Raw genomic sequence first — 15321 nt, 5'->3', positions numbered from 1 at the left:
TTGGGGGGGGCGGCCCCTCTGGGCCCCCCCTTCCCTACGCCACTGTGTACAGTACTTTTAATCTGTTAAGTTTCAGCTTATTCTGTCATATAAATCAATCAATTAAATAAAGAAAGAAATAACTCTGTCTCGACTTCACTATTCAAGGCATGCAACTTTAACTATTCATTGTCTAATGTGTTATTTTTGTACTACGTATATTAATATGTAATGTTTTAAAAAGAAGTAAAGGTCATCCCACTTTCGAGACAGACTATAGATAATCTAAGGTCTGAGATGGAGGCAGGCGGGCACCCAGAAATTTTTGTTCGAAGTGTGTGTGTGGGGGGAGGGGGGAGACCGAAGTCGCAAGTTCGTACCGAATAGATACATGTGGGTAAATGTAATTTTACAACTTTTTTGGGAGTGGGGGGAGTTCCGGATCCAGTGGACCCCGTGGATACGTCCCTGAATAGAGATAAAGCTCCACACGTTCACAACAACTCCGACCTTTACGAAGGTGATGTATACTCAGCACCACATTCTGACCACCTTTATCCTTCAGATTGCTCCAGGTACCAATTTTAAAGAGGCAGAGTGAACCTCACGAGCTGTACTGGAACAAGGGTACAACAAGAAAAAATTACAGTCCCCACCGGGGTTCAACCCAGGTTCGGTTGGTAGGTATACCAAAACTATAAATTTAATAAAAATCATGTACTATTATATAATAGCACATGATTTTTATTAAATTTATATATATGGGCAGAAGTAACAGACACAATTTGGAGCAGCCAATTCAGTTTTAAGTCCTGATTTTAAACTAAAAATGTTGAATTTACAGTTTTATATAGTGATTCCTTCATTAGACTATATGGCCCATGTCAGAATTTGAGTATGACTCCAGAAACAAAAGAGATAAGATTATATATATATATTTGAGCTACAAGATAGATTTCAAAATTGAGAGCAAGTTTGGGTTTTATTATTCGTATTCGTAGTTTGGAATAAAGAGAACAAAGTTTGCAACAGTTTGTTTAATGCAAACATCAACGCTGGAAGCATTTTTTAAAAATGATTTATGCAAAACAATATTTATTCCTTGCATCTCGCTTGTACACTTCAAAATTCATAACTTTGCATTGATTCCTTGTTGTTCCCTATAAATAAAACCTGTCGCATATTTTGGATCATATTTCTAATTTTATACTTGAATTTAAGTAAGCTTTCGAAGTACTTAGAAACGGTACAGCAGCAAAGTGGTAGAGTCTTATGTGGTGCGTGGGGTCCTTGGTTTGATCCTCGACCACATAAGTTTATGGTGGAGAACAAAATCGTTCCCGTGGGTTTTCTTGGGGTACCCCCCGTCTCCCACATTTTCATTCCGCCAATTCTGCTTTCAGCATTTACTTCCCTTAATCATCCGTATCCCTTAGCCTAAAGAGTAGAAGCCATCACAACAATAAAAAATATATAATAGATCGGTGTTTCTCAGTCGCTGGTACATGGACTGAGTTTACTGTTTTAGAATGTTAAACATAATTGTTCCAATATATACCTTTTACACAAAAAATAAAATAAAATTTAAAAAAAAATAAATAAATAAAAAACATAAATTTTAATAGCAAGTGATAAAAATGAACACTCAAACAACTTGTTTTATCTATTCTTGGTTCACAAAATTAATCTACCATCTAGGGAATATCATAACGGTTGAAAACAGATTTATAAAGATAGAATGATACATACACAAATAATTGGTAGAGTAGCGAGGATCTATGTCTGGAGCAGTGCCGGATTTACATATAAGCTAAACGAGCTATAGCTTAGGGCCCCATACTCCCGGGGGCACCAAAAGTTCAAGGAAAAAATTGAATGTACATTTCCAAAATATAAGAAAAACAATAAATAAGGTAACATCTACATATAGCAACAGTGTTTGTTTGCGTAGGCCTCTATGATGTAAATAATGAGGCCCTTCTGCTAGTCTGCTTCCTAAAATATCACTGGCTTCTTCATTTCTGTATATAGGGTCCTACGTTCATCTGGACACATACAGGGCCCCATTATCTTCAGTAGCTTAGGGCCCCACTAAACATAAATCTAGCTCTGGTCTGGAGAGAGGAAAACTCACAGAAAAAAATTACTTTACATTTACCAGTTTAAAAAATGTCAGCTCTTTAGGCTCGAAATGGAATGAAATCTTTCAGTTTTATGTATCATGGTTTTTGCGTGTAGGCTAAAGGAGACGGTGGCGATGAAAATGAATGAAATAGTGGAATGAGAGGAGAACCCCGAAAAATTCCTCGCACACGGTGTTTGTCCACCATAAAGCCTACTTGGTACGATGAGATCTAACAAGGGACCCCACGCAACAGAGATGAACACACTATCACCAAGCCACGGCGGCCCTCTTTACGCTTGAGTGGAAGATCGAGAAACCTGACTCAGTTAAGTAATTACACTTATTAAACACAAAAATAAATAAATAAAAATAAAATATAAATAAATATAAATATGGACTAGGTCTCGCCATTTTGTTCCTTAATAAATATAATACCAACACTGTTCAAGTTACGTTGTCTTTGATTTATTCTGACCTAACCTAACATGTTATTTGTTCAGTTTTTGAAACAATATCGTCAGTTTTCTGTTGACTTATTTCTTCTCTCAACAATGCCAACAAGTTGCTACTGCTGTTAACTGGATTTGCTTTCATCGCACTTGTAGTAAAACTGGAGACATGGCGTCTCTGGTTTTATCCTATTCCATATCAGTTTGTGGTGGACGTTGGATATTGAAAATAGTACTATCCAGTGATATTACGTAATAGTAGGAAGTGCTACTAAATCGGACCCTAGCCATTAATCTAGGTAATTAAGAATGTTAATCGTTCTCTGGGTTTCATTCAGATGATGGATTATGACTGAAGTACTCCTAGTAGTGGTGGTTATAATTACAGATTTCGTGGAGCTGTTAACCAATGTAGGTTGTGTAATGCTGTATAATAAGTATGGGTGGTATTGTTGCTATGATTAGTGGATATAAACGAAAGATCCGAGTTCTAATAGATGCTTATGTTATCTACCAGAGGAACTTAATAACTTACACCTAGTTTCGGATTATAGTATGTCTATAATAGGAAATAATAAAAAAGTATTTAATTTTCACTGCTCCTACGAATGGCGCAGCAAATATTTGTCATCCAAATGAAATGAAATCTTTCAGTTTAACGTCCCACGATTATGTCTATTAGGCTAAGAGAGACGATAATTAAGGCAAGATTCGTTCTGGAATACGCAATAAGGAAAATCAAAGATAGAACCAGGGCCTAGAGTTGAACGGTATTCACCAGGTTATGGCATATGCTGATGATGTAAAAATTTAATAGGGGATGATAGGAGAACAATAGAAAGAAATGCAGAGATCTTATTAAACGCTTGCAGGGACATGGGTTTAGAAGTAAATGCAGAGAAAACTAAATACATGGAAGTGCGTCGGGACCGGAATACAGCAAATTATGGATGCGTTAAAATATTAAATAATACTTTTGATAAAGTGGATAGTTTCAAATATCTAGGATCAATATTAACAAAGGAAAATCATATTCACGGAGAAATTAAATGTCGACTAAAAGCAGGGAATTCGTGTTACTATTCGGTTCAAAATCTCTTGTCGTCGCGAATTCTGTCGAGGAATTTGAAGCTTAAAATATACAAAACGATAATCATGCCTGTTGTTTTGTATGGCTGCGAAACATGGTCACTTACTCTGAGGGAAGAACATAGACTGAAAGTATTTGAGAACAAGATCCTGAGACGAATATTCGGACCCAAGAGGAACGGGAATGGAGAATGGCGGAAACTTCATAACGAGGAACTACATAATTTATATGGTTTACCCAATATTGTTAGGGTCGTCAAGTCTAGGAGGCTTAGGTGGCGGGTCGTGTAGCTAGAATGGAAGAAAGTAGAAACGCTTTCAAAGTCTTGAGTGGAAGACCAATCGGAAAACGACCATTAGGAAGACCTAGGCGCAGATGGGAGGACAATATTAAGATGGATCTCGCAGAGATTGGAATACAAAGTAGAAACTGGATGCAGTTAGCTTAGGATAGAAGTCAGTGGAGAGCTTTTGTGAACGCGGCATTGAACCTCCGGGTTCCATAGGTCATAGAGTTAGTTAGTTAGAATGATGATGGAAGAATTGGTGAAGTGAAAAGTGGGAGGAAACGGGAGTACCCCGAGAAAACCCACGGACATGGTGTAGTTCACCACAAACTTACTTGGCTGGGATCGAACCAAGGTCCCCACGTACCAGATAATTGTCACCTAATCCATGCAATGGCAGAGTTACTAGCAAATTCGTTATCAAACTGGATTATGAATGAATTTAAGAAGGGTGATGACAGATTCGCCAGTTAGAAGGTCACCTTCAATAGCTGTTAAGAAACAGTGGTTTCGAGAACGAACATCTGAGGAAGCAACTGCAATGCATAGGTTGTTGTAACAAGCAGCATGTAGATCCTCAATTACCAAAGCTTTTGGCAGACAATGTTATCGTCCCTGACCGATAATAATTTGTTATATATGTGTTCTGAGATTTTACCATCGACTACAGTACTATACCTAGGTAGAACAAATGCATTAAATGTGCACTATAAATCTACCAAAGGAGTTCACGAATCTGCTTCGCTTGTAGACTACAAGGGTATTTTTCTGCAGTATGTCATACTAGGAATATGTTTAATTTTGGTCAGGATCGTGGTAAATTAGAGCAAAATGAATTTGGTGTTTCAAGCTGTACATCTAGTAGATCGGATCAGAAAGAAGGAACTGTACCTAAGGATTCCACCTCATGCAATGTTGAAGTTATTGAAGTGCAAACTGAGGAGTTACCCGATAATATTGTTTGTTATAATTCTAATAACCCATTTTTGTCTTTTAGTTCCATATTTGACACCGACCGCTTCGTTCCAATCACCATGGCTTCTAACATTTATTTTCATCCATATTCTTCACAGCCATTCCTCAAGTTTTCTAACATTTTATTGATTTTTTTCTTCAGATTCTGCAACAAGCGCCATATCATCTGCAAACCGTATACACCTAATCATTCTACCTCCTACTGAAATACCGTCTTCCTTTTGAAGGTTCTTTTCCACCATCTCTGCTAGATAGATATTGAATAATGTAGGCGAGAGACAGCATCTCTGTCAAACTTCCCTTCCAACTGCACTATCCTCTGTCATTTCCTCCCCTATTTTAACACTTACGTCGCGGTAAATCTAATAATCATTTTACTTGTAATAATTCTGAATCAAATCATTTAGATGCGCACGAATCAAACCAAGACAATGTTATTCAAGAGAGACTAAAGTTTATACACGGCAAAGTTAGACCACTAATCAATACTTTACAACTAGGGGACAGGGTAATGCTGTGTAGCCAATAAAGGCGGAGAAAGGTGAAAGTAATAAATATGTAAATGTTTGTGGAAGATTGGAGATTAAGAGGAAAACTGCTATTGCAATGAAGCACATGACCAGTGGCGTATTTAGGGGGGGATTCCGGGCTTAAGCCCCCCCCCCGGAATCTTACTTGCTATAGTAAAGTATATGAAATATCTTGCAGAATTTTCACATTTTCAGGCAAAGCCCTCCCTGAAAGTTAGCAAAGCCCCCCCCCGAAACAAAATCGTAAATACGCCACTGCACATGATGCAAATAAAAGAAGAGCGATTAAAAAAAATCCCAGGGGAGTGGATATTGGATATTAAAAATAGTAATATTTAATAATATTAAGTAATGGTAAGAAGTGCTACTAAATCAGATATTAGCCGTTAATCTAGCTAACTAAGAATGTTATCGTTCTTTGGGCTCCTTTCAGATGATGGATCATGATCGAAGTAATCTTAGCAGTGCCTTATAATTACTTATTTTTATTGAACCGGCTGACCAATTTAGATTATGTTTAGATTATGTTAGATTATATAATTATAGGCAGTGTAACATGTATTGTTACTATGATTAGTGGATGTATATAGAAGATCCGAGTTTAAACAGATGCTTATGTTGGCTGCCAGCAGTAACTTGATTATTTATACTTAGCTTCGATTATAGTATGGCTATAACAGGAAATAGTAAAATACTTTTAATTTCCATTGCTACTACAGTGGACATCATAGTATTCGTGAGTTTACTCGGCGTTTTCCGTTTTCTCTTCATTCGCATTCCACTAATTATTTCATTATCATTCACTTTTAGTCTGAATATGTCTTACGTAAAACTACAAATTTAATTTCATTTGTAGTAAAACTTAATAGATATAAACTCCACTCAAAACATGAATGACGCAATCAACATGAAAGCGTATTATACTTTTATATGATATTGTGATCACAATTAGCCGAATGGTCAGTAAATTTATTTCCCTTATCTGGTTTAATACACCAACAATTGCTTTCATGCGTCTTTTTATTTAAAAAATACTTTCAGGGTACGTATTAGTTTTGAGACCCTTAGTATTCTGTGGTTATTACATATAAAATTGTTTATGGTACTTTTACGCATTTGAAATATTAAAGAAAATATATCTATTGGAAGGAACGTTATTTAAGTGAGTGGTTAATTAATTAAAAGTCTAGTTCGAATTTGATCATCTATTCAATTTGGATCACCCGCACTGAAGAAGGTGATGCGTGTGTGGAAACAACAGTGGCCAATTTAGGTTGGACTGTATTGTTATATACGTCCAAATTCTCTTAGTTAACACTGTATTGTTATTTACGTGCAAGTCCTCTATCTTGAAGATTAATGTAAGTTGAACAATTTTTAAGGAAACCGTTGTGTTCATCTAACAGAATTTTATTATCTCAAAAGTATTTCCAGTATCCTATATTATTACTCTCTTACTTCGTATTAAATGATTAAATAAAATAAATACGTGAATGTAGAACAAGCTTACCATCCAACCCTAAATACCAGTTCAAAGACGCATTTGAGGTACTCCAGAATTCATTAAAAATGGCACTTATGAGACATAATACAATGAGGATGAAAAATAGTAATAAAATCTGAACGTTTGTGGCCTTGTCTACAGTTGATCTCTTGAGTGGAGCGGAAGTAGAATTCTTCATTAGTTTCGTTTCATGGCCAGTGTAAACGACTAAACCAAACACCCAATTTGTGTTCCTTAATTTTGCTCCGCGTAGAAGAATCTGATCGGGGCCAAGAGGTACTGCACTGAAATACAAAGAAAAAGAGTCAATTAGAATAACATATCATTCGGGGGTTCTATAATAGTTGTTATTGTCATTTAATATTTTTAATAATAGTAAGTTTACTTAATAATAACAGTAAATAAAAATTCTCTCACGTTAAAACATCTAACAGCACACTTTGCGAATGGTTTCGAGGTTCTCCTCACCTCTTCCTGAACGCATATATGAAAGAGCGCTACATGAAAAACACGATGTATGAAGGGGCTGTGGTGGCTCAGTGGTAGAGCGTTCACTTTTGGTAAGTGGGGTACCTGGTTCGATCCCAGCTCGCGGGAAGTGGACTTTGTGGACAAACACCATGTGTATGTGTGTTTTCTCGGGGTTCTCCCATTTCCTTCCACTTCCTTCATTCCACCATTTCATTCATTTCTCATCATCACAGTCTCCTTTAGTCTACACGACATAACCCTGGGACGTAAAACTCAAAGATTTCATTCCATTTCAACACGATATATGAAATTTTCTGCTTGTCCAACCTGTAGAACGAAAATGATGGGGTAAGTATGTAGTTTGATGATAAAGTTTCCTCCATCATTTGTATCCTACAGGGTGGATTAAGCAAAGAATTTCATAAATCATGACTTCTACGTAGCAACAAGTTATCTTTAGATGTGCTGACCAAGAGATGAAGATGCCTTGAAACAATTTGCAGACTTTGTATTTGTGTGTGTGTTTTAACGTGTGGGAGTTTTCATTTAGTGTTAATGAATATGTATTCCGTTATATTAATTAATAATTCTAGCAATTATCATTGTTATTAGGATAACCATGAAGAAAGAACAAACGCTAATATCATAATTACGTACAACTCTGTACAACCAAGAAACATAGTTTCCAATAAATTTGAGCTCTTTTCTCGTATCTCTGTCGCTAAACGTGGCACCCGAAACTCCCTGTGTGTGTGACATCCAAAACTTTCAACATAGTGGCTGTTTACGTCAGTCGGATGTGAGGGTGAAGAGAGAATGTTTTACTTTTGCGTGAGTTTTGTGTAGGTAATAAATATTTCAGATAATTTTTGAGTGTCAAACTAAACTCATCGACTGGTTTTATGACAAAGAAAAAGTAAAATAAAATTTTTAACTTAACGTCCTAACGTTATTTATTCTCTTTAGTCATAGGAGATGGAGTCATTAAAGAAAGAAAGGATTAGGTGTGAGGCCACAAAGCAAAATACACGATGGAAGAAAATAGAGAGAGAAAAAGAAATGAAATATTTCAGTTTAACGTTCCATGATTATGTTCTTTAAACTAAGAAAGAATAAAAAGGTGGAAAATTTACACAGAAAATAACTAAAATTAAAAACACAATTTAAGCCTTTCAAAAACCCAGGATAATGCTGCGGCGTTAGGATTCAAAAATCAATAACCTATTTCAAATTAGTAGGCAATAGCTGTGAGAACAGGGTCGCCCATAAAGGAGGGGAAGGCGTGAAAAATGCATTTCTAATACAGAAAGTTAGCTACTTTTGAATTGTTACTGGGCTGTTTCATAACAGTGGAGTTGACAACAGTGCTAACAACCGCTGCCTATGATTGGCTCTGTCAAGTGTTATTATGTGACGTGAGTGAGATTGAGAAAATGTACATAAGTTTATTAAGTTACCAGGTTGTTCCACATGATATGTCCATTTTTATGTTTGCTGATTTTCTGTATAATATACGTATCTTGTATAGTTTACATTTAACATAAGTTGTTTTATACCATTTTATTGTTTCTTCTTTGTTCTATATAGTCATAATTATTTTTTTTCAGATTAGGCCAGAAATGTTGAAGAAATCATAAATTAAATGTAGACATGGAAACCCACAATACGCGGCTTCTTATGCTTTATGAATTCCAACTTGGACATTCTGCAGCCCAAGCCACTTGAAAAATGAATGCTGCTTTTGGGAAGGATCCTGCTAATGATCGCTACGCACAATGAAACTCGGATTTGAGAAATTCTGTTCAGGAGATATGGCCTTACAAAATGAGTCCCGTGAGAGACCACAATGATTGGATACAGATCACAACCCAAAGCATATATTCAAATCAAGCCTGCACACAGGGAAGATAATGGTGACAGTTTGATAAAATCAAAGGAAAGTTATTCTTGGCAGCTTCCTAGGAGTGGGTAAAACCATTAATACACAATATTACTGTCAACAAATTGATATTGAACATGAATAATTGTTGTCCTCTAGAACCAGTTTTGATAAACAGTGAAAGGAGTAATTGGTCTCCATGACAATGAACGACCACATGTTTTTGTATGTGATCCAACAGAAAGTGAAAGAGTTGAAGTTCAAGATCCTTCTTTATCCACCATACTCAATAGACTTATTCCACACTGACTACCACCTCTTTAAATATTTTGATTCTTTCCCGGTGAACAAACTCTTTGCTAATCAGGAAGTTATCGAAACAGCTTTTAAAGAATTAAGACTTTTAATAAAAGGGTTCTTTAAAACTGGCATAAACACATTTTGTTGTTGAAGGAAGAAGTGTATTAATACAGATGTAGCATACTTTGATTGAATATTATTTAAAACTATGTGCTTATAGCATAAATAGAACCTGTGTGCAAAAAAAGTCATTTCATACAGAACAACCTGACGTATTGATGAGTGACGACAATGTACAAGTTCTTCTTTTCTTTGAGGGCCCCTGAAATCTATGGGCGACCTCGGTAGAAATGGGAAGTAAAATGGAGAAGAGAAAGTAAGCATAGTACCTCATAATGATTTAAAAGGAGAAAAAATAACATAGGAAATAATGGTCATTGGTTGAGTCTTAGATCGAGGAAAATGTTTGTGCTTAGAAATAAATAACTTAGCCTAGTAACAAGGAGTATTCCAGGTTAAAAAAATCAATCTTCATGTTACAAGATTAATGTAAAAGGCAATTACGGAAGTTAGTAATTGATTATAGAACTTGAAATATGTGTTGTCAGCGAATATCAGAATTATGACTGTCAATTACAGATTTGGAAGTTGCCTTAAGTTATCATATCAGTAAGGAATATTTGGCTAGGGATATTGCTTTATGTCATTAGCAGTTTCAATATAACTCGATTGGGTAATATTTATTATCATTATCAATATGCAAACTAGTGCTGTTTAATTTTCTTCTTGAAATTATGAGTGATGCTGAACAGTCATTTAAAAAAAATCTATATGCAAAATATGCTATTTTCTTCTGTCGATGACTGTATTATAATTTTAGGGATGGCCAGATCCGGATATTTTTGGATCCGGATATCCGGACACTGGATCCGGATCCGAAAATCCGGATCTTGGATCCGGATCCGAAATTTCGGATCTTGGATCCGGATCCGAAAACACGGATCTTGGATCCGGATCCGAAATTTCGGATCTTGGATCCGGATCCGAATTTTCGGATCTTGGATCCGGATCCGAAAAAACGGATCTTGGATCCGGATCCGAAAAACCGGATCTTGGATCCAGACCTGAAAAACCGGATCTTGGATCCGGATTCGAAACTCCGTGTCAGAAAATTCGGGTGTTCCGAATCAGCAAAATTTTCGAAATTATTGACAAAGTGATTTTCATTCCTATGCTTAAAATAAGATTTTAAGACACTTTTGGTATCTGATCGTGTGACAGCCTTGCGTTCTCTTCATTCTGTTGATATTTGGTTTTCGTGCCTTAATATGTCACAATTACTCCAAATTTGATTGAGTAAAACTGTCGACTTAGGTGAGAGCAATCTCATTGTCAGATTCGATTCTAGTAGAAATACTTGACCGAAAAGGTAGTAAATCTTTTTTAAAGCGGTCGTCCTGATGGAAATTTGTCCTTTGTTTTCTGTAACACTAGTCAAATCCTTGGATGAAACGTTAGTCTCAAGCCCAAGCTTCTACATTAGACTCAGGCTGCTTACTTTTCTAATTCTTTCTGAGTTATTGTGGTCACTGAATGAGGCCATTTCCTAGTCGTGATGGCTAGGGCATTGCTAATAGAACAGCCCATAAAATATAGATCAAATCAAATTAAGGAGCAACTTCCCTTTTCTTGCTCTTGATGAGATTGTTTTCTTTCTTTAAAAATACGTTTCTCTGTGACCGTACCACTCCAGTTAGAATTAAGAATTGTAGTAGATGAAGTTCTAAATGGCAATTAATGTATCAAAATCAATGTATTAATGTACTGTCTGTGTATACAAAATACCATATGGAGCCTCGAGCAGTAACACGTATCTTTGTAATTAGTAATCCACTACTATTAACTCTGCATAGGTTGTATAAGGAGCTATATCATTCATGTAAACACATAGGCGGATGCAGGGGGAGGGCGAAAAGTCGTTCGCCTCTACCCAGCGCCACCATTAACAGTGTACTTTAGTAGTAATTTGTGGCAATTTCAGATCATCTAAGTAATTTTTCACTGCTAGCATCCCCAACCGCCCCCTAAGAATTCATCCGCCCCCTCCAGGAGTCCGTTCTGGATTCGGCCCTGCGCAAACATAATATACAACTCATTCAAGAGTACATTTTGGTAGCTTTTTAAAATTTTTATCTTAAAGGATTGTCATTTCTCGTGGCTACTTATGCAATTTTGTCCACAGGCATACATGCAATTTCCAGTCATTATTTATGTACTTAATAGACCTCGGCTAGTTGGGGGCTTCGCCACTAGACCCCGTTACTAGGGCCTCGCACCACTAAAGCCTCTAATCATAATCAATTTAAAAAGAAATGTCTGGGGATTTGCCCTTAGACCCTCTGATATCTCATTTGATCGGCCTATGACCTCGTACCTCGTAAATCTACAACCATACCGAATCTCACTTCAAATATCAAATTGTATGTAATAACATTCCGGTATCCCGAGACATACCGAATTTCAGTGCGAGTACATGGGGGCTTTCCCCCAGCCCACACATTTGCTCGGTCTACGGCCTCGCACATCATACGCCTGCAAACATAACGAATTTTTATGGGGGCGCGGTGGCTCAGTGGTAGAGCGTTCACCTCCGGTGCTTGGGGTCCCTGGTTCGATCCCAGCTCGCGCCGTGTGGACTTTGTGGTGGACAAACATCGTGCTCGTGGGTTTTCTCGGGGTTTTCCCGTTTCCTCCCACTTTCTTCATTTCATTTATTTCTCATAATCACCGTCTCCTTTAGCCTAACCGGCATAATCGTGGGACGTAAAACTCAAAGATTTCATTTCATAACGAATTTTTGTTCAAATAACAAGTTTCATTTCTCTAACATTCCAGGATTCCGAGATATAAAAGTCTTTTCTCCCCGCCCCTTTTCTTCCCCTCTAAGACATACATCAAAAAACGCTTAAGTACATACCTAATTATTTCAAATGTAAAGTCAAAATACCAAATTCTATGCTCCTAACCTTCAGAGGTTCCCAGATATCGACATGTTATTATAATAATTACAATCCCCACCCTCTTTCCTTTCCATCTCTTCTCTTTTCTTTTTTACTAAAACGTCTAAAAACACTGAAACACATGTCAAATTATTTTCAATGAGAAATGCAAATACCAAATTTCAAGTCTCTAACCTTAAATGATTGAACATATTAATACAATAATTCTAATCTCCACTTAATTTTCTTCTCGCCCTTTTTCTTCCCTTCTGGGCCACATATATAAAAAAAAAAAAAAACGTTGAAATACGTATCTAATTATTTTAAGTGAGAAGTCCAAATACCAAATTCCATGTTTCTAACCCTTTAAGTTTCCAAGATATAGGCATATTATTATACTAATTGCAATAATTGCAATTACCACCCGTTCTTTTACTTTCTACATCTTCCCTGCCCCTTCTAATTTAAACATCAAAAAGCACTTTAACAAGTATCAAATTATTTTCAATGAGAAACCCAAATACCAAATTTGAAGTATCTAACGTCAAGAATCATCATTATTTTCCACCCCATTTCCCCCCTTCCTCGTCGAATTTCCAAAAGTCCTTCCTTAGTAGTATCCTACGTCACAAAGCCTATAAACTGTCCAAATTTCACGTTTGTAGCTTAAGCGATTTGGCCTGTACGGTGATCTGTCACTCACTCACTCAGGACTTTGCTCTTTTTATATAGAGAGATTTAAGATTTTATGGGAAAGCCATGGATTTTGTCCTAAAGCCGCCAGTGTCTTAGAAATGTAATAGCTTTGCTATAAACTTTAAGCAATCAACTGACTGAACTGCGTCTATATGTATTATGTAAAATGCCACTTATGATATTTATTTTGCTCGTAATAAAAAATAGAAATAATGGCGAAAATTCAAAGACATCCATGATTTTAGCGTAATGCTGCAGGAGTTCAGATCATTGAATTAATCATAAGAGCCGACTGTATAAGATAGACTACATTAAATTCCAATGTGGCACAAAGAAAATATGCAGCATTACTATGCAGTTTTTCAACGTTATAACTCATTCTGAAAATATTATCATAGGTCTCACAAACAATCGAGTTTTAATCCTAACTCGATTAATATATAACAAAAGGCAGATCTGTACAATTACTGACTTGAGATGAAAGTGGCATACTTGTAGTACGTTTAAAGATATACTAAAGACTAAATGATGGGGTGTGCGCAACAGTGGTCTAACCCCGAAAAATGTGAAAATGAGATTTTCATGTAATCTTTTGTCATTTAAATTGAATTGTCTTCCCACTGAGTTAGATAAAATTCACCTAGTCAATTTTATACATATGGATATTTTAGTTCTGGGTCTCAATCTAAGGCCTAAAATACTCAAATCAGGAGTCCGAATCTGAACTTCGAAATTTAGGGTGTGGATAGAGGAACCGAATATCCGGATCCAATATTCGAAACTTCGGATCCGGATCCAAGATACAAAACTTCGGATCCGGATCCAAGATCCGAAATTCCGGATCCGGATCCAAGATCCGGATATCCGGATCCGGATCCAAGATCCGAAATTTCGGATCCGGATCCGGATATGATAGGATCCGGATATCCGAGATCCGGATCCGTCTGGCCATCCCTACATAATTTAATTAAATTACCTCGATCTGTGTTTTCCTTTAGGTTACCAACAGAACACATGTGTCCTATGAAAAGAATTCAAATATCGTTGTTGCTTACTAAATTCTAAAACACCATTGATATATGTTCCCCTTGTCCCCACTATATTACATGAAAATAACCAATCATAACTAATTTATAATGAGCCTATCTAACACAAATGTCATAAATGTATACATAAAACAATTCTAATATTAACAAAAAAATAGCCTAAGGGTTAAGTGATATGCTACTAGTTCTGACACAATCGTTATTCATTATGTATCACTATCATTATATATTATTCATTACATATTGCATATACACAAGGAAACCAAAAAGTTCTTGCCGTTCTAGAGCAGTGATAATTGCCAATAATGGTTCCTTCTGCCTTAATGCACGGTGCACCCTTTGCAACTGCTGAAAATAAAAGTCAGCAAAGATAGTCTGACCAGGTGGAAGGAGCTCGTAATGCACTACTACTTTTACCGACGATTTCACCATACAGAGAGCATAACTTTTCGTGGGTGCAGAGGTCGTCTTGAGGTGTGAGGAACAGGGTTACATGGCAACAACCTATGTCTGGTACGCTTGGGAGTGTCATAGAGGGCCCAGTTTTCGTCACCAGTGAGCAAATGATCAAAGAAGGGGTGTTCAGGTACCGAGTGAACAAGAACAAACAGGCAGTCGCTCGATCTTCTTGGTTAGCTGCTGACAATGTGTGGGGTACTCACTTGCTTAACTTGTATGATTTCCCTATCTCATGCAGATGCAGTCTGACTATTTCAGCGGAAACATGGAACTTTTCTGCAAGTTCATCACACGTTAGACCATAGTACTCCTCGATGGCTGCTTTCAGGGCCTCGTCATCCAACACATATGGTCGTCTACTGCGACGTTCATCCGAAAGATTCATATCTCCCGAACGGAATCTCTGAAACCAATGCCTGGTGGTGCGTTCGTTCACGGCATTCTCCCCAAATGTCTGGCATATACGGCGACTTGATATGGCAGCTGACAGGTCTACTTTAAAGTCATACAACAGCCACACGCAAACAAGCTGC

The 15321-nt window shown here is 36.9% G+C and overlaps 1 protein-coding gene across 11 annotated transcripts in view; it reads right to left on the bottom strand.

The window, feature by feature from the left end:
* The window catches only part of ATP8A (ATPase phospholipid transporting 8A1), a 777495-nt gene that overhangs the window by 126926 nt on the left and 635248 nt on the right, over positions 1-15321 (bottom strand). For all 11 annotated transcript variants that reach the window (XM_081752482.1, XM_081752481.1, XM_081752477.1 and 8 more), the window contains one exon: positions 6945-7222. In XM_081752482.1, coding sequence (XP_081608608.1) covers positions 6945-7222 — 278 coding nt within the window. The remainder of the gene's footprint in view (positions 1-6944; positions 7223-15321) is intronic.

The sequence above is a fragment of the Thermobia domestica genome, chromosome 3 (assembly GCF_964235325.1).
Source record: "Thermobia domestica chromosome 3, izTheDome1.hap1.1, whole genome shotgun sequence".
NCBI classification, from domain to species: Eukaryota; Metazoa; Arthropoda; class Insecta; order Zygentoma; family Lepismatidae; genus Thermobia; species Thermobia domestica.
This window is presented reverse-complemented; position numbering and strand designations above follow the sequence as displayed.